The sequence below is a fragment of the Myxocyprinus asiaticus genome, chromosome 45 (genome assembly GCF_019703515.2).
Source record: "Myxocyprinus asiaticus isolate MX2 ecotype Aquarium Trade chromosome 45, UBuf_Myxa_2, whole genome shotgun sequence".
In the NCBI taxonomy this organism is placed as follows: Eukaryota; Metazoa; Chordata; class Actinopteri; order Cypriniformes; family Catostomidae; genus Myxocyprinus; species Myxocyprinus asiaticus.
In genome coordinates, this window is record NC_059388.1 from 6,252,500 (window position 1) to 6,267,807 (window position 15,308).

The following is a 15,308-nucleotide window of genomic DNA, read 5'->3' on the forward strand; positions in this document are numbered from 1 at the left end:
CTTTTCAAATGTATCGTTTTTTTGCTATTATTGCTGTATACTTTAACATCAACCAGCTTTAATTACTGCCTAAACAGTAGCCTTAAACTATACCTAAATAGCTAATTGGCTCTTGGTTAATATAACCCAGATGACCTAAGTGACATAAGCCAAACAAGGCAAGTTGTTTCAGAGGCAGAGCAAGTTATTACATTTAAATGAAAGAATACGAAGACAAACATATTCAGTCTATGGAATAATTTACATGAATCAATAAATTGTGTACAATAAGACCAGGAATGTGTATGAAGAACATTCATGTTGACATTCAGGAACAATAAATCCAGTTACTAACCTCAGCGTCAGAGGGGTTAATAGACGAGATACTGAAGTCAAAGCCCATGATCTTCCAGGCGCCGCTCTTATTCAAGATGATGTTCTCTGGGCATAAGTTACTGTGAACCATCTTGACTCCGCTGTGGAGGAAGGACAAACCCTCTGAGATCTGAAAGAGATGGAGAGAATCTTATTACGGTAGTTAAAATACTTAGGTAATGACTCAATCAAGAACTCAAACAGAATAGCTCAAGTATGTGTTTTTTAGGCCAGTTGAAGTGAGACATTGCATTAACATTCCTGCTCTACACTCTCACCTGCAGTAAGCCGTATTTGGTCTCCACGTCGTAGAGTTTATATTCTTTGATGTCTGTGGGAACGGGGCTGGGGAGATTGTCCCACTGGCCGAGCACATTAGCTAGACTAGCAAATACAGGCTCTGTACAAAAGGCTAGACAGTCTCTAAAGATTCAAACACAAAGACATCTAGTGAGAACAGCAATGATACAGATAAAAACACAGGGTATCATTGCAAAAAGTAATTTTTTCTGAAAGTCATGTAAATCCCCACCACAGTGTCATTTCCAGCACATCTCATATTCTGTATTGTGTTTAATAGAATTCTTTGGTGGAAAAGACGCTGATGGTAAAGACATTTTTAACGTTTTTGAAATAAAATGACTGACACTTTGTCTTACTAAGGCAAATTTCATATAGCTATCATTTTATGTATCCTAAAGACATAAATAACATTTTCAAATGTTTTGGATAATTTGGCAAAATTACAGCTTGATTGTAAATGACACCCAATACATAAATATTCTGCTCACAAATTATACTTACCTTGAATTTTCTTTGCTTTCTCTAAACATCATGTGTCTCATATTTCATTTCAAGCATGCTCTTCACTGACACTTTTGTTGACTTGGTTAACAAGTACACTAACTTTTGAATAAACTTCATTAGGAGCAAAATTGTTTGGTGTGGTAGAAATAACGCCACAATATGGGACAGTGGAAATTTTTGAAAAAAACGTAAAATAAATCATTTTCACACAATATACAGTGGAAAGAAGAAGTATGTGAACCCTTTGGAATTAGCTGGTTTTCTGCATTAATTGGTCATAAAATGTGATATCTTCATTAAAGTCACAAGTATAGATGAAACAAAATGTGCTTAAGCTAACAACACACAAACAATTATAATATTTAATGTCTTTATCAAACACATCCCATTAAACATTAACAATGCTGTAGAAAATGTAAGTGAACCCTTGGATTTAATAACTGGTCGACCCTCCTTTGGCAGCAATAACCTCAACCAAGTGTTTCCGGTAGCAGCGGATTTGACCTGCACAACGTTCAGAAGGAATTTTGGACCATTCTTACTTACAGAACTGCTTTAGCTCAGACATATTCTTAGGATGTCTGGTGTAAACAGCTCTCTTAAGGTCATTCTACAGAATCTATATTGGGTTAAGGTCTGGGCTCGGACTGGGCCACTCCAATAGGTGGATTTTCTTTTTTTGAAGCCAATCTGTACTGGATTTACTTCAGTGTTTAGGGTCATTGTCCTGCTGCATCACCCAACTTCTACTGAGCTTCAGATGGCACACAGCCACTCTGACATTATCCTGTAGGATATCTTGATAAACTTGGGAATTAATTTTTCCTCGATGATGGCAAGCAGTCCATGCCCTGGAGAAGCAAAGCAGCACCAAATCATGATGCTTCCTCCACCATACTTCACTGTTGGGATGATGTTTTAAAGTTGATAAGTTGTGCCCTTTTTACACAATAAGTAGTGCTGCATGTTCTACCCAAACAATTCAACCTTAGATTCATCAGTCCACAAAAATTTTCCCAGTAGCATTGTGGAGTGTCAAGGTGGTGTTTGGCAAACTTCAGGCATGCAGCAATGTTTTTGTTGGAAAGATGCAGCTTCCTTCATGGTGCCCTGCAAAGGACACCATGCCTGTTTAATGTTTTCCATATAGTAGACTCATGAACAGAGATGTTAACCAGCTAAATGATTCCTTCAAGTCTTTAGCTGTCACTCTAGGGTTATTTTTTACCTCATTGAGCATTCTGCGGTTTGCCATTTGAGACATCTTGACTGGACAGCAACTTCTAGGGAGAGTAGCCACAGTACTAAATCGTCTCCATTTATAGACAATTTGTCTAACTGAAGACTATCTAAGCTTGTCGAGATAACTTTGTAACCCTTTCCAGCTTTATGCAAAGCTACAATTCTTGCTTGTAGGTCTTCTGAGACCTCTTTTTTGCGAGGCATGGTCCACGTCAGCAGATGCTTCTTGTGAATATCAGATTCAAAATGTTTGAGTGCTTTTTATAGGTCAAAGTAGCTTTAACCCACACCTTCAATCTCGTTTCATTACTTGGATGCCAGGTTCGCAACTCCTAATCAACTAACTAGCTTTTGTTGACGTCATTAGCCTAGCGGTTCATATACTTTTTCCAACCTACACATTGAATGTTTGAATTATGTATTCAATATGTACAAGAACAATACAATATTTTTTTGTGTTATTAGTTAAAACAGATTATGTTTTTTCATTATTGTAACTTGGATGAAAATCAAACCAGAATTTAAGACAAATGTATAAATAAATTGAGGTAATTCCAAAAAGTTTACATACATATAGTTTGTTTATTTTTCATTGTTTATATGATCATAGTTTTAAACATGTCATTTTATTTTTTTATAATGGATTTTCATAGTTTATACTGAAAGTCTGGGTCAAGGCTAAAACAGGAAAATTTATACTCATAAATGATGAAGGCCTAATAAAGAGTTTCCAAGTCAGTTTTAATGTGAACTTCATATAATAAAAAAATGGACCATGGACCCCTGGAGCATGCAATTGCCCAAAGTTGAAGAAGCTGCCTACTTAGGAAAAATATTTAGGCTTTATATGTGTGCTCCAGATGCAAAATGTAGGTAGGTAGCACATTTATGCCTTATACGATACCTCGTTTTGACACATTTTGACTTCATCTAAGCCAACAGCACATGCATCCTTGGTTACTCAAGGACCGGTCAATTATAAATATACTAAATAAAACTGCAGTACCGAAAGGTATCAATTAAATACTCAAACTAAATAAAAAGCAATACTTCACCCAATATGTGTGTGCTGTTTATTGATTAAGATGTTGGCTTAGTGGCATGCCAACGTGAAACTCTACTGGAATCAACTGCATTAGTTTACAGTCTCTTCTGCACTTTACGTGAAGAGTGATATTTAGTGCACATAAGTGACTGTTAACGAAGTTGCAGCTAATAAAGAATGTCATTTAGGAAGCTTTATTACACTTAGAAGCCAGTAGCCTATGACTATAGATCAGAGCTTCTGTCCTACGAGGCACATGCATTATTATTCAGTAAAGATTTGAGTCAGACTGCTGCTTTTGATTTCATGATCCACGAAGTAGACACATATTGATCCCAAAAGCACAGGAGCCAATACTCTACAGAAATCCTCATTATCAAACTTTCTCTACTACTGAGACTTCTGATCAGTTTAACTTCAAAACTCGAAGAAAAATACGAAGTGAATACGAAATAAAGCTCATTTTCATTCCAATGCTGATAACATTGCAGCTGTGTGTCAAAACTTATTAACTAGAATTTACTAACCTGGATTAATTATTTTTGGGCATCATTTGAATGTTTGTCTATGTTACACAAAAAAAGCAATCTAAGTAGGCAGCTCACTGGGTTTTGAAACACAATGCATGTGTTTGTGGTCACCTGGACTCCTCTAGCGGATGCTGGACGGTGAGGAGGCGTGGATGTCGTAACCGGGTCAGCTGTTGGACTCCTCTCTTAAGTGAATCGATGATCTGATCCTTCTCAAACTTCTGATAGCGATCAATGAGCTTCTTATCAAACACAAAGACAGCCACTTCCTTTGGACAATAGAAACAAACAGGGATGGATGATAAGCACAAATTTACATTGCGTTATTCTTGAAATTTCTGGTAGATAATGATACACATCACCATATACACATTTTTATGAAACGTGATTCAAAAACTTCGGGAAAAATAATGAAAGTTCCATTTCGATATAAAATGATGTCCTGTAATTGACCTTGATTAATAGTAGACCTGTCATGTCCACTGCAATGAAACTTTGCAATCAACAAATAAATTATTATTAAAAATTATATTTTATCTACTTTGCATCGTTTTTAAATCCAAGCAAAAACAATACCACTCCACGCATTTGTTGTGGATTTAGCCTTCCATTGGATACTGTAAACCTTTTTGGCAGCTATATAGTATTAGATATAAAAGCATGGTTGACAAAGGTGTTTTTAATTAATTAAACTAATTCCTAAGGTATTTAGTGTGATCGTCTCTCTCTCCGCGTTTGCGGCAGAACAGATGCCGATAGGAAGGCTTGACGACATCAGCAATCGTAACTGAGGGGCTTCCCCATTTTCTCTGATTGTAAAGTGATCGGAACAAGAGGTTGCGTAAACAGTAAAGTTTTCATTATTTACCAAATTTTAAAAACATTGGATAATTCCAAACGTTTAGGAATTTTGACAGATTTGAAAACAATTATGAAAGCATGAAATGGAACTAACGCATCAGTTTTCCTTTTAACCATCTTTATGCACGCTAAAAGAATAAACGCAAAAGTAACTAATGAATAGGCGCGATTATTAAACAATCATCTGATTGCGGTTATTTTGTCTTCCTTCATGCAAAATCTGGGCTCATTGGTTTAATTGGACAGACTTAAAATTACTTTATAAATGTTCATGTCATTCAGAAGTTTTTAAGTCTTAAAAGAAATCAAATATCCCTATTTTACTATATGATTGCAAGTTAAATATGAATGAATGACTTCTTAAGGGTTATGTAGCATGAAATGCACTAATACAGACAATTAATCGTCATAATCATAATTATTTGTTTGACAATTAATCATCAGCCAAATGCCATAATTGTGACAGCCCTACTAATGACAAATAAAATAATAGAATGATTATTTGTAGCACAGCTTCTGATTGGAATTTGCATTCCATAAAATGCGGCAGCATTTTGCATAACTACAATAGACATGATACTCAAAAATTTCTAAAGGTTGACACATTTCTCCCGCCCACCGCTAGAAGCAAATTTACCTTTTTAAAAACTGTGCAAGTTTTAAATTATTTTTAAAATGAAAAAAAATTGACTTCTTTGAGTAGGATCAGGCCATGTCCACACTACCATCTTCTCGTTTAAAAGCACTTTGATTTTGCTAAATTTACACCTCTCATACACACTGGAATGTTGTTTCCTGCACCAAAATTGCACCCAAGAATTTCACACACCGTTGCACTTGTGTATATGGCTGTGTGACAATAAAGTGATTTGATTTGAAAAACTGAGACTTTTAAAAAAACCCTCTCTATTACCACATACTTTGGAAAACGATGATGTTAGGAAACTGAAAATAGGGTTTTTCAACAAAAATGAATTAGTGTGGATGTGGCCATATTATCCCACACTTGCATCGCCTTCATGAGAAATGAGAATTGTCTAAGAAAATGTGTGCTCACTGCTAGGCTACGACTCAATAACTCTTTTAAACTGTAAACAGCTCATAATCTTTGCTGGGTTTTCAATTATAAAAAAAAAAAAAAAACTACAGATAATATAGCTCTACATTGGCACATTTTGATTCTGACACAGTCACATTACTTTAGATTCATTATAAATGAACAAAACTGCATATTGCACTATCTTGGCTGCGACTATAAAAAAACCCAAGGACAAAACCTTCCTGTTTCAGAATCAGAATGAGCTTTATCGCCAAGTATGCTTACACACACAAGGAATTTGTCTTGGTGACAGGAGCTTCCAGTACACAACAATACAAAAACAGCAACAAGACTTTTAAAAAATAATTAATTTAATAAAAAAATAGATAAATATTGAAAAGAAAAAAGTATATATAGAATACACAATAGACTAAATAAAAATCGGTTAAGTACAGTGCAAGGGAATGTAATGGCAGAAGAGGTAGGATGTGTTGGATAATATAAAAAGACTAAGCTGTGTATTGCACATTAATTATTGCTCAAAGGGGCAGTTTTAACTGTTCATGAGATGGATAGCCTGGGGGAAAAAAACTGTTCCTGTGCCTGACAGTTCTGGTGCTCAGAGCTCTGAAGCGTCGGCCAGAAGGCAACAGTTCAAAAAGGTAGTGGGCAGGGTAAGTGGGGTCCAGAGTGATTTTTCCAGCCTTTTTCCTCACTCTGGAAATGTATAGTCCTTGAAGTGGGGGCAGGGGGCAACCAATAATCCTCTCAGCAGTCCGAACTGTCCTTTGTAGTCTTCTGATGTCTGATTTTGTAGCTGAACCAAACCAGACAGCTATTGAAGTGCAGAGGACAGAATCAGTGACTGCTGAGTAAAACTGTTTCAGCAGCACCTGTGGCAGGTTGAACTTCCTCAACTGGCGAAGGAAGTACAACCTCTGCTGGGCCTTTTTCACAATGAGTCAATGTGTGTCTCCCACTTCAGGTCCTTTGAGATGGTAGTGCCCAGGAACCTGAATGACTCCACTGCTGCCACAGTGCTGTTTAGAATGGTGAGGGGGGACAGTGTTGGGGGGTTCCTCCTAAAGTCCACAATCATTTCCACCGTTTTGAGCATGTTCAGCTCAAGGTTGTTTTGACTGCACCAGACAGCCAGCTGTTTAACCTCCCTTCTGTATGGAGACTCATCGTCATCTCAGATGAGGCCGATGACAGTGGTGTTGTCTGCAAACTTCAGGAGCTTGACCGAGGGGTCCTTGGCGATGCAGTCATTGGTGTACAGGGAGAAGAGTAGTGGGGAGAGCACACATCCTTGGGAGGCACAGATGCTGATTGTACAGGTGCTGGAAGTGAATTTCCACTTCCAGCTGTTTCACAAGCTGCTGCCTGTCTGTCAGAAAGCTGGTAATCCACTGACAGATAGACGTGGGAACAGAGAGTTGGTGTAATTTAGTCCGGAGAATAGCTGGGATGATGGTGTTGAAAGCTGAACTGAAGTCCACAAAAAGGATCCTTGCAAATGTCCCTGGTCTGTCCAGATGTTTCAGGATATGATGCAATCCCATGTTGACTGCATCATCCACAGACCTGTTTGCTCGATAAGCAAATTGGAGGGGATCTAGAAAGGGTCCAGTGATGTCCTTCAGGTGGGCCAACACCAGTCTCTCAAATGACTTCATGACCACAGACGTCAGGGCGACAGGTCTGTAGTCATTAAGTCCTGTGATTTTTGGTTTCTTTGGGATGGGGATGATAGTGGAACATTTGAAGCAGCATGGGACTTCACACTGCTCCAGTGATATATTGAAGATCTGTGTGAAGATGGGGGCCAGCTGGTTAGCCCAGGATCTAAGACATGCAGGTGAAACGCCATCTGGGACCTGTGCTTTCCTTATCCTTTGTTTTCAAAAGACGTGGCTCACATCATCTTCACAGATCTTAAGTGCAGGTTGAGTAGCAGGAGGGGGGAAGAGGGGGGCTGCAGGAGGTGTTGGTGTTTGTGTGAAGTGAAAGTCAGAGTGGGTGTGGGGTGTGAGATTGGGCATTTCAAATCTACAGAAGAACACATTCAGGTCATCAGCCAGTTGTTGGTCCACCACAGGGTTGGGGTAGGAGTCCTGTAATTCGTAAGTTGTTTCATGCCACTCCACACTGATGTAGGGTCGTTAGCTGAAAACTTGTTTTTCAGCTTCTCAGAGTATCTTCTTTTAGCCACTCTGATTCCTTTATTCAGTGTGTTCCTGGCCTGATTGTACAAGACTTTATCCCCAACTCTGTAAGCATCCTCTTTGGCCTAACGAAGCTGCCAGAGTTCCGCTGTAAACTATGGTTTGTCGTTGTTAAATGTTAAATAAGTCCTAGTAGGAATGCATATATCCTCACAGAAACTGATATATGATGTAACCTTATCTGTGAGGTCATCCAGGTCGGTGGCTGCAGCCTCAAAAACACTCCAATCAGTGCAGTCAAAGCAGGCTTGTAGTTCCAGCTCTTCTTTGTTGGTCCATCACTTTACAGTCCTTACTACAGGCTTAGCAGATTTTAATTTCTGTCTGTAGGTTGGAAGAAGATGAACCTGGGTCTGGGTATTGTTGTTCTGTGTTTGTAATTTGATCAGCCAGCTGTTGCAGCACGGCATTCAAACACGCGTTTGGCGCGATATACACACTCACCAGAATAAACTAGGAAAACTCCCGCGGCAAGTAGAAAGGCTCACAGTTAATAAAGAGCGCTTCCAAATTAGGACATCACATCTTCTTTAACGTTGCTACATCTGTACACCAATTTTCACTGATGTAAAAGCATGTTCCACCGCCTCTCGTTTTCCCCGTTAACTCCGCGATGCGATCCGCTCTGAACAGCTGAAAGCCCGGCAGATGTAATGCGCTGTCCGGAATGGCTTCACTCAGCCAGTTTTCTGTGAAGCACAAGGCAGCAGAGGTTGAAAAGTCCTTGTTTGTGCAGATGAGGAGATGTAGTTTGTCCGTTTTGTTAGGAGATTCGCTAGATGAATGCTTGGCAGTGTTGTTCGAAAGCCCCGCCGACGGAGCTTGACCAGCGCGCCTGCTCGTCTCCCTCGCCTGCGTCTCATAGCGCGTTTAAACAACCTCAGCCTCTGACTAAAATGTCAAACAAAACGTCCGAATATTCAAAATCCGGGAAAAGATTGACTGGTATATGCTGTCGAATGTTCAGCAGTTCGTCTCTGGTAAAACTGACTGGAAAAAGATTACTAAACACAGGACAAACAAACAAAAACAACAAAACAATAGAAGCGCTCCACACCGAGGCGGCCATCCACGGCACCATCATGATCTACAAAATCTACAAAAACATCCACTGTCGTGTTGTAACCACATTCAATGTGCTCTTCTCAGCAGAACATCTTGCATGCAGAAGTAAACTTCAATAAAATATTACAGGTTCAATTATGTGTCTTTGTAATAGGTAACTGTATATGTTTGAGAGTAGTTACTTGTATAGTAACCCACCACACCTGTTTAGTGGATTTTTTGGTGCCGTTGTAGATCCTCCAGCTCATTCCGGGACCCCCACTAGCAATATGGCGGCCCACCTCAAACTCCCGCGTGACGGGGTTACCCATGACGGCACTGGTCATGTCACCTGCCACCTTGGTGACAGTGCTCTTCAGTTTATTGAGCATGGACTCCATTATTTCACTGACTGTCAACCTGCAATAGGAAGTAAAACATTGTACATTAGCAGACAGATTCTGTTATTTTTTTCCCAGTTTATCATCTGCCTGGTGAAAATCTTAAATCTATTTGTTTAGAAGCTGTCTAGAGTCCGCTTTGATTGACAGTTAAGCAGAAGTCTTAACAGGCTTTACTCAGAGAGAATTAATGATCAATATTCAATCCTGGCAGCAACTCAATCACAGCGCTTACCTACGCTTTAAACAGGGTACAATTAATTGGAGATGCAGAACTGCAGACCGCTCTGTATACAGGAAACACAGTTGAATTTCAATAATAAAGGGGTTGAAGTAAAAAAATAAAAAATAAAAAAAATGAAATGACGGGCACTCTGAGCAGGAATACATTTGAAAATCTGTCACAGTTAATTTTATCAAGGTCTAAGTGTTACAGGCTCAAATTGAGATATGAATTCATCCTGACAGCCTCTCAAATTGTTTGAATGAGGAAAAAGAACAACAACAAAAAAAACATCCACTGTTCTGTGAGCTCCATACAGAGAATAGTCACTCTTGTAAGGGCTGTTTTTTCATCAGAACACTATCATTAGTCTTTGGAATGCATTGGTTAGGGAAAATAATATTAATTTAAAAATTATTAAAAAACTAAACAAAAAATACGTTACTCTAAACTCTAATGTGAACCATTACTGCCATTCAAGGCAACACATGATCTAACATTTCATGAATCAAACTTGATTTCTTCATATTATGCTAAATAAATGGGCCTAATAAATTACAGTACATCTATTATTAATATCATTACTAATTTTATAAAAATTTTAAAAATCATGTCACTTTCACATCCTTAAAAAGATCTGCATGATCCAAGACAGTTACTATTTATGATGTTAAGCAATCTAAACATGTAACACTAAAAATAGTGATGTAAACAATTTACAATAGTGCCATTTTTGTTTTTTTTTTATGAATGTTCTGGGTTTAATACAAGACAAGCTTAATCGACAGCATTTGTATTACCTAAAAAAAATTACAAAAATAAATAAAAAAAAAACAAGTGAAGGATGAGACAAAATTATTTAAAAATTGCGGTTTCAATAAGGCACTTACATTGAAAGTGAATGGGGCCAGATGATAAACTTCAAAATACTCACTGTTTCACAAGTATAACCAGAAGACGTAATACTTATACATGTTAACACAATTTTCATGTGATAAAATCAGGGATTTACCACCGTTACAGTGTTTAACAGACTGCAGTGTTTACCGGCGTTGCATTGTCATAACAACGAAGTTGTAAAATTGGTTAGAACAGGAAAAATATTAAATTGGTTATAACTATGGAACCGTTGGTACAATTGACTTCAAACTTTGCATGCAGTTTGTGTGTGTGTCTTAGCTGCCATCAATGTCTATGAGGACATTTGCGTATGTTGAGAAAAATGGCCGCCATCGGCCAATCAGCTTTCAGCAGCTATTAGACAAGACTAACAAAGGTCGATCGGAATAAAACTCGGTGGACCTATTTGACTCTTGGCCTAAGAGGTCTGTGCAAAGTAAAAAAAATAAATAAAAAAATCGGCCACTGGGAGGCGCCATCACGATTTTTGTGCGCGGTAACGGTTTTATATAACGCAGTATTTTCAAAAAACACAAGTAATTCATATCATATGATAGCTCTTCTCATTCTGAACAACTTTGCATCAACAACCATTGGTGTCAGTCAAACCGTTCGTTAAATATTTGAGATTACGATTAAAAACATATTTTTGCGAACTAGTCCTAGGTTTTTCGCTCAATTCAAACGAAACCTGTGCTGTAAGATTCTCTGGAGTCTACTTATCAATAATTATCAAAAAAATATTGAACTTTTGATTTTAAGTGTCGATGGCATGCCAAAATATAAGTAATGCACTGGGCCATTTTACTTAAATAGCTATAACTCTTAAACAGAATGAGATATTGTCATGAAATTTGACACACTTACGTAAAATGTGTGCTCACTGCAAGACTATGACTCAATAACTCTTTTAAACTGTAAACAGCTCATAATCTTTGCTGGGTTTTTGATTATCAAAAAAAAAAAAAAAAATGTTTTCAATATTTTGATTCTGACACAGTCACATTACTTTAGATTCATTATAAATGAACAAAACTGCATCTTGCACTAACTTGGCTGCAACTATAATAAAACCAAGGACAAAACCTTCCTGGACCCCCACTAGCAATTAGGGCTGCAACTAACGATTATTTTGATAATCGACTAATCTAACAATTATTAGAACGATTATTCGGGCAGTTATTACAACGATTAATCATTAGCTCTAAACCGACTATTCAGCTTGTGCCCTGACTTAAAAGGTTGTATTAAATGTGCTTGCTAACAATAAAGAGGACAAAATCATCTTTTAAAAATACCTCTAAATGACATTCAATGAATTAAAAGGAAAAAATACTTTTTATTATGTTTAATTCAGTAAAAATGTCACTACTAAAAAATTCTATTATCAAGTGTATTTGTCTTTTTTTCCATTTAAAATGGTCTAAAAATCCTTAAAACAAGATGCATTTACTTGAGAAGTAACATATAAGATATTTAAACTTGCTTTAAGAGAATTGATCTTAAATATAAGTATATTTTGTATATAAGTGTATTTTTTCACTTGGTTATACTTCTGCGAGTGCAGTAAAGACAAAATACGCTTATATTAAAGATCAATTCTCTAAAAGCAAGTCTAAATATCTTATATGCTGCTTCTCAGGTGAATGCATCTTTTTTTACAGGATTTTTAGATATTTTAAAATATTTGTATTTTTTATATTATATTCAACATTCTCAGATAAAAAAAATTAAAAATCTTCTGCAGTATAGCTGCTAAAGTAAATTTACGTTGTTTTAATTGAGTTTTAGATATTTATATTGGAGAACAAGCCAAAACAAAAACAAATAAAAAAGTTATTTTTTTGCAGTGTATAATGGGGCGATTGTTCACTTCAATCCATCTTTAACTCACAAAAAAACAAACTCTCTTATTAATAAAGCTGCGTTTTGCCAGTTTTCTTCACAATAAGAAATGCACAGTGACACATATATTATGATTCAATAAGTTGCCATCGCGTTATAATCTAGCTGCATTAAGCGCGCGCACTCGAGGGATGAGCGTCCCCGCAACAGAGTGTACCTCAGCCGGGTGCAGTTTCAATCTCTCCTCCTTAGATCAGGACACTTCACACAACTCATCGAAGAGGCACTGACCGCACAGAGAAATGCCAGTTTCCTTATTATTTTAACTTTAATAAAGCTATAACACATTAAATAGAACTGCACTGTTCCCTTTAAAGACGCTCGACACGCACGTTTTGCTTAAACTGAGCGTCAGCTCCGGCTCTGCTTATTCCACAAATCTGTATTTACTTATTTTGTATTTTTGCATTATAATTCCCTCATACTTTGCGATCTACATCACCTGAAGCTGTTTGGAAATTTTAGAGTGCGTCTGGACTGTGAGATGTTTTTTCTTCCTCTCCTCAGTCAGGCGCGAGCTGCAGTGCTGCTCTTGTGTGCAATCATTAGAGTTTCATATGATCTTATGTTACGTTAAGATCAATCGACTATTCGACAACGAACATTTTTGTCGACAATTTTTTATTGTCGATAACGTCAACTAATCATTTCAGCCCTACTAGCAATATGGCGCCCCAATGTAAGGGCTCATTCTGAGGACAAACATACAAAGAAATGGGTCTTGGCTACTTGGTGGCACTATAAAAATAACAAAATGTAATATGACTTTAACAACGGGATCTCTATTCCAACGGAGATGGCATTTTGTATTCAATTTGTGCACTGTCTTTGTTGCATTTTGTTTAAGAAATGCTTAATATAATGCAGAACATATGCTTAAAGGCCCTACGGTGCTTGAACCCCGATAACTGCTGCTTACAGCTATATTTATCTTTATTATTTTTTGTTAAATAAACGATGAACGAGTTGAAATTATTTTTTTGCAGTAATCAACATTATGCCACAAATGGTGTCGACTGAGATTTGAACCAAAATCATTAAATTAAGAGATAATATTTTACATTATATCTGTTTTTGTTAGATGTAGGAAGTGGCACAGTTGGGTCATATGACATCCTGCGAGTGTGTGACATATTCAACAGGAAATATTTCATGAATAAGCAGCCGCCAGGTGTAAAGTGATGCTGACAAGATTTAGACTGAATAAAATACATTACTATGACTCATAACTGACAGAATAATCATAGAAACACCTGCTAGTTTCTTTACCTCTTGACACCAAACACATGCAAACTATCATGAGACGAAACTTCGATGAAATAAAATGCTGACTGTACTCTGCTCGCTGTTGAGACAGTGATTCAGCTGACGTTCATCAACGTGAATGTGAATCACATTTGTGTTCCTTAAGACGACAACATTTCAAACCTTTAACACTACTGTCATTTTAATATGTATTACTCAATATATGTCGGAATATCAACTAAAACATAATTCACACTGATAAAACATAATAAAACACGACAGCAGCTGCGCTAACAGGCTAATGCTAATGGAGTCAAGCGTCACTCCACAGAACTGACATATAATCGCAGAATTAAGACTCAGGATGAGAATAAAGCTCATAAACACATTGAATTCATACTAGCCTTTATACCAGAGGAGGTGACAGCGAGATAGAAGTGTTATAAATGAGTACTGAGGAGCGTCAGTGGCGGTAGCGGCTAACAGCCTTCATGACAGTTCAGCAAAACAACCGAGAGAGTGAAGCCGGAGGAAAAAGTCAAAACTTCCGGCTGAAAATATGTGATAAAAGTTCTCGTTTTCAAAATAAAATTCAAACTGACGTCACTTCTGACCAATAATGTTCTGTTTAAATGTACTTTCTTTTTGTCTGTATGTTTTTGGTCTTTTATATTAGATGTAAAAAATAAATAATAATAATAAAAAAATTAAACAATTGTTTTTTTTTGTTTTTTTTTTATAATAACAATAATAATTTCCAAATTAACATTCTTTTTTTTCCCCCTTCAAAATCTGTGATTATGTTCCTCTTTGGCCTAATGAAAACCTAGTAGAGATATATTACCTTATGTTGTTTCACTAAGAATGCATGCACTTTCCAGAAAGGTGACTGTTATGTAGTATAGTAATGTTGTCAGTACTGTCAGTTTGGCCCCAGCAAAATCCCACTGTAGAACATAAAGATAAATAACTGGCTGGGGTGTGCTTCTACAGAAAATCTTATTAGAATGCATTGCATTTACTCTTGTTTTATATCTGGGGTCTCTGTGACCCTAAACATAAGCAAGTGCCATTTGCCATGGTGGACATTTGAAGCATGGAATTTCGTTTATAATTTGTTTCAATCTGATTATTAAATGTTAAAGGAATAGTTCACCCAAAAATTTAAATTCTCTCATCATTCACTTACCCTCATGCTATCCCATATGTATATGACTTTCTTTCTTCTGCTGAACACGAATGAAGATTTTTAGGAGAATATCTCAACTCTGTAGTAGATGCAAGAGAATGGTGACCAGAACTTTGTAGCTCCAAAATGCACATAAAGGCAGCATAAAATAATGCATAAGACTTCAGTGGTTTAATCCATGTCTTCTGAAGGCATGATTTTTCCCCCAAACCACTTGAGCACAAGCCACACCCTTATTGAAAACTACCACCAGGCTTATCTTACCATTGGTCGGCATCGGATCCATTCACAATCT

At 37.1% G+C, this 15,308-nt stretch overlaps 1 protein-coding gene across 2 annotated transcripts in view; it reads right to left on the reverse strand.

Moving 5' to 3' along the window:
* Nucleotides 1-14,345, reverse strand: part of LOC127435041 (SCY1-like protein 2) — a 28,313-nt gene extending 13,968 nt beyond the window's left edge. The window contains exons 1-5 of one of the 2 annotated variants that reach the window (XM_051688174.1): nucleotides 14,237-14,345; nucleotides 9,375-9,570; nucleotides 4,090-4,247; nucleotides 633-777; nucleotides 335-484 (exon numbers count right to left, since the gene is read on the reverse strand). In XM_051688174.1, the coding sequence (XP_051544134.1) occupies nucleotides 335-484; nucleotides 633-777; nucleotides 4,090-4,247; nucleotides 9,375-9,551 (630 nt within the window). In that variant the 5' untranslated portion in view covers nucleotides 9,552-9,570; nucleotides 14,237-14,345. Of the gene's footprint in view, nucleotides 1-334; nucleotides 485-632; nucleotides 778-4,089; nucleotides 4,248-9,374; nucleotides 9,571-14,228 lie in introns of both variants that reach the window. The other variant, XM_051688173.1, reaches the window with a different exon arrangement.
* Nucleotides 14,346-15,308: the final 963 nt, after the last annotated feature.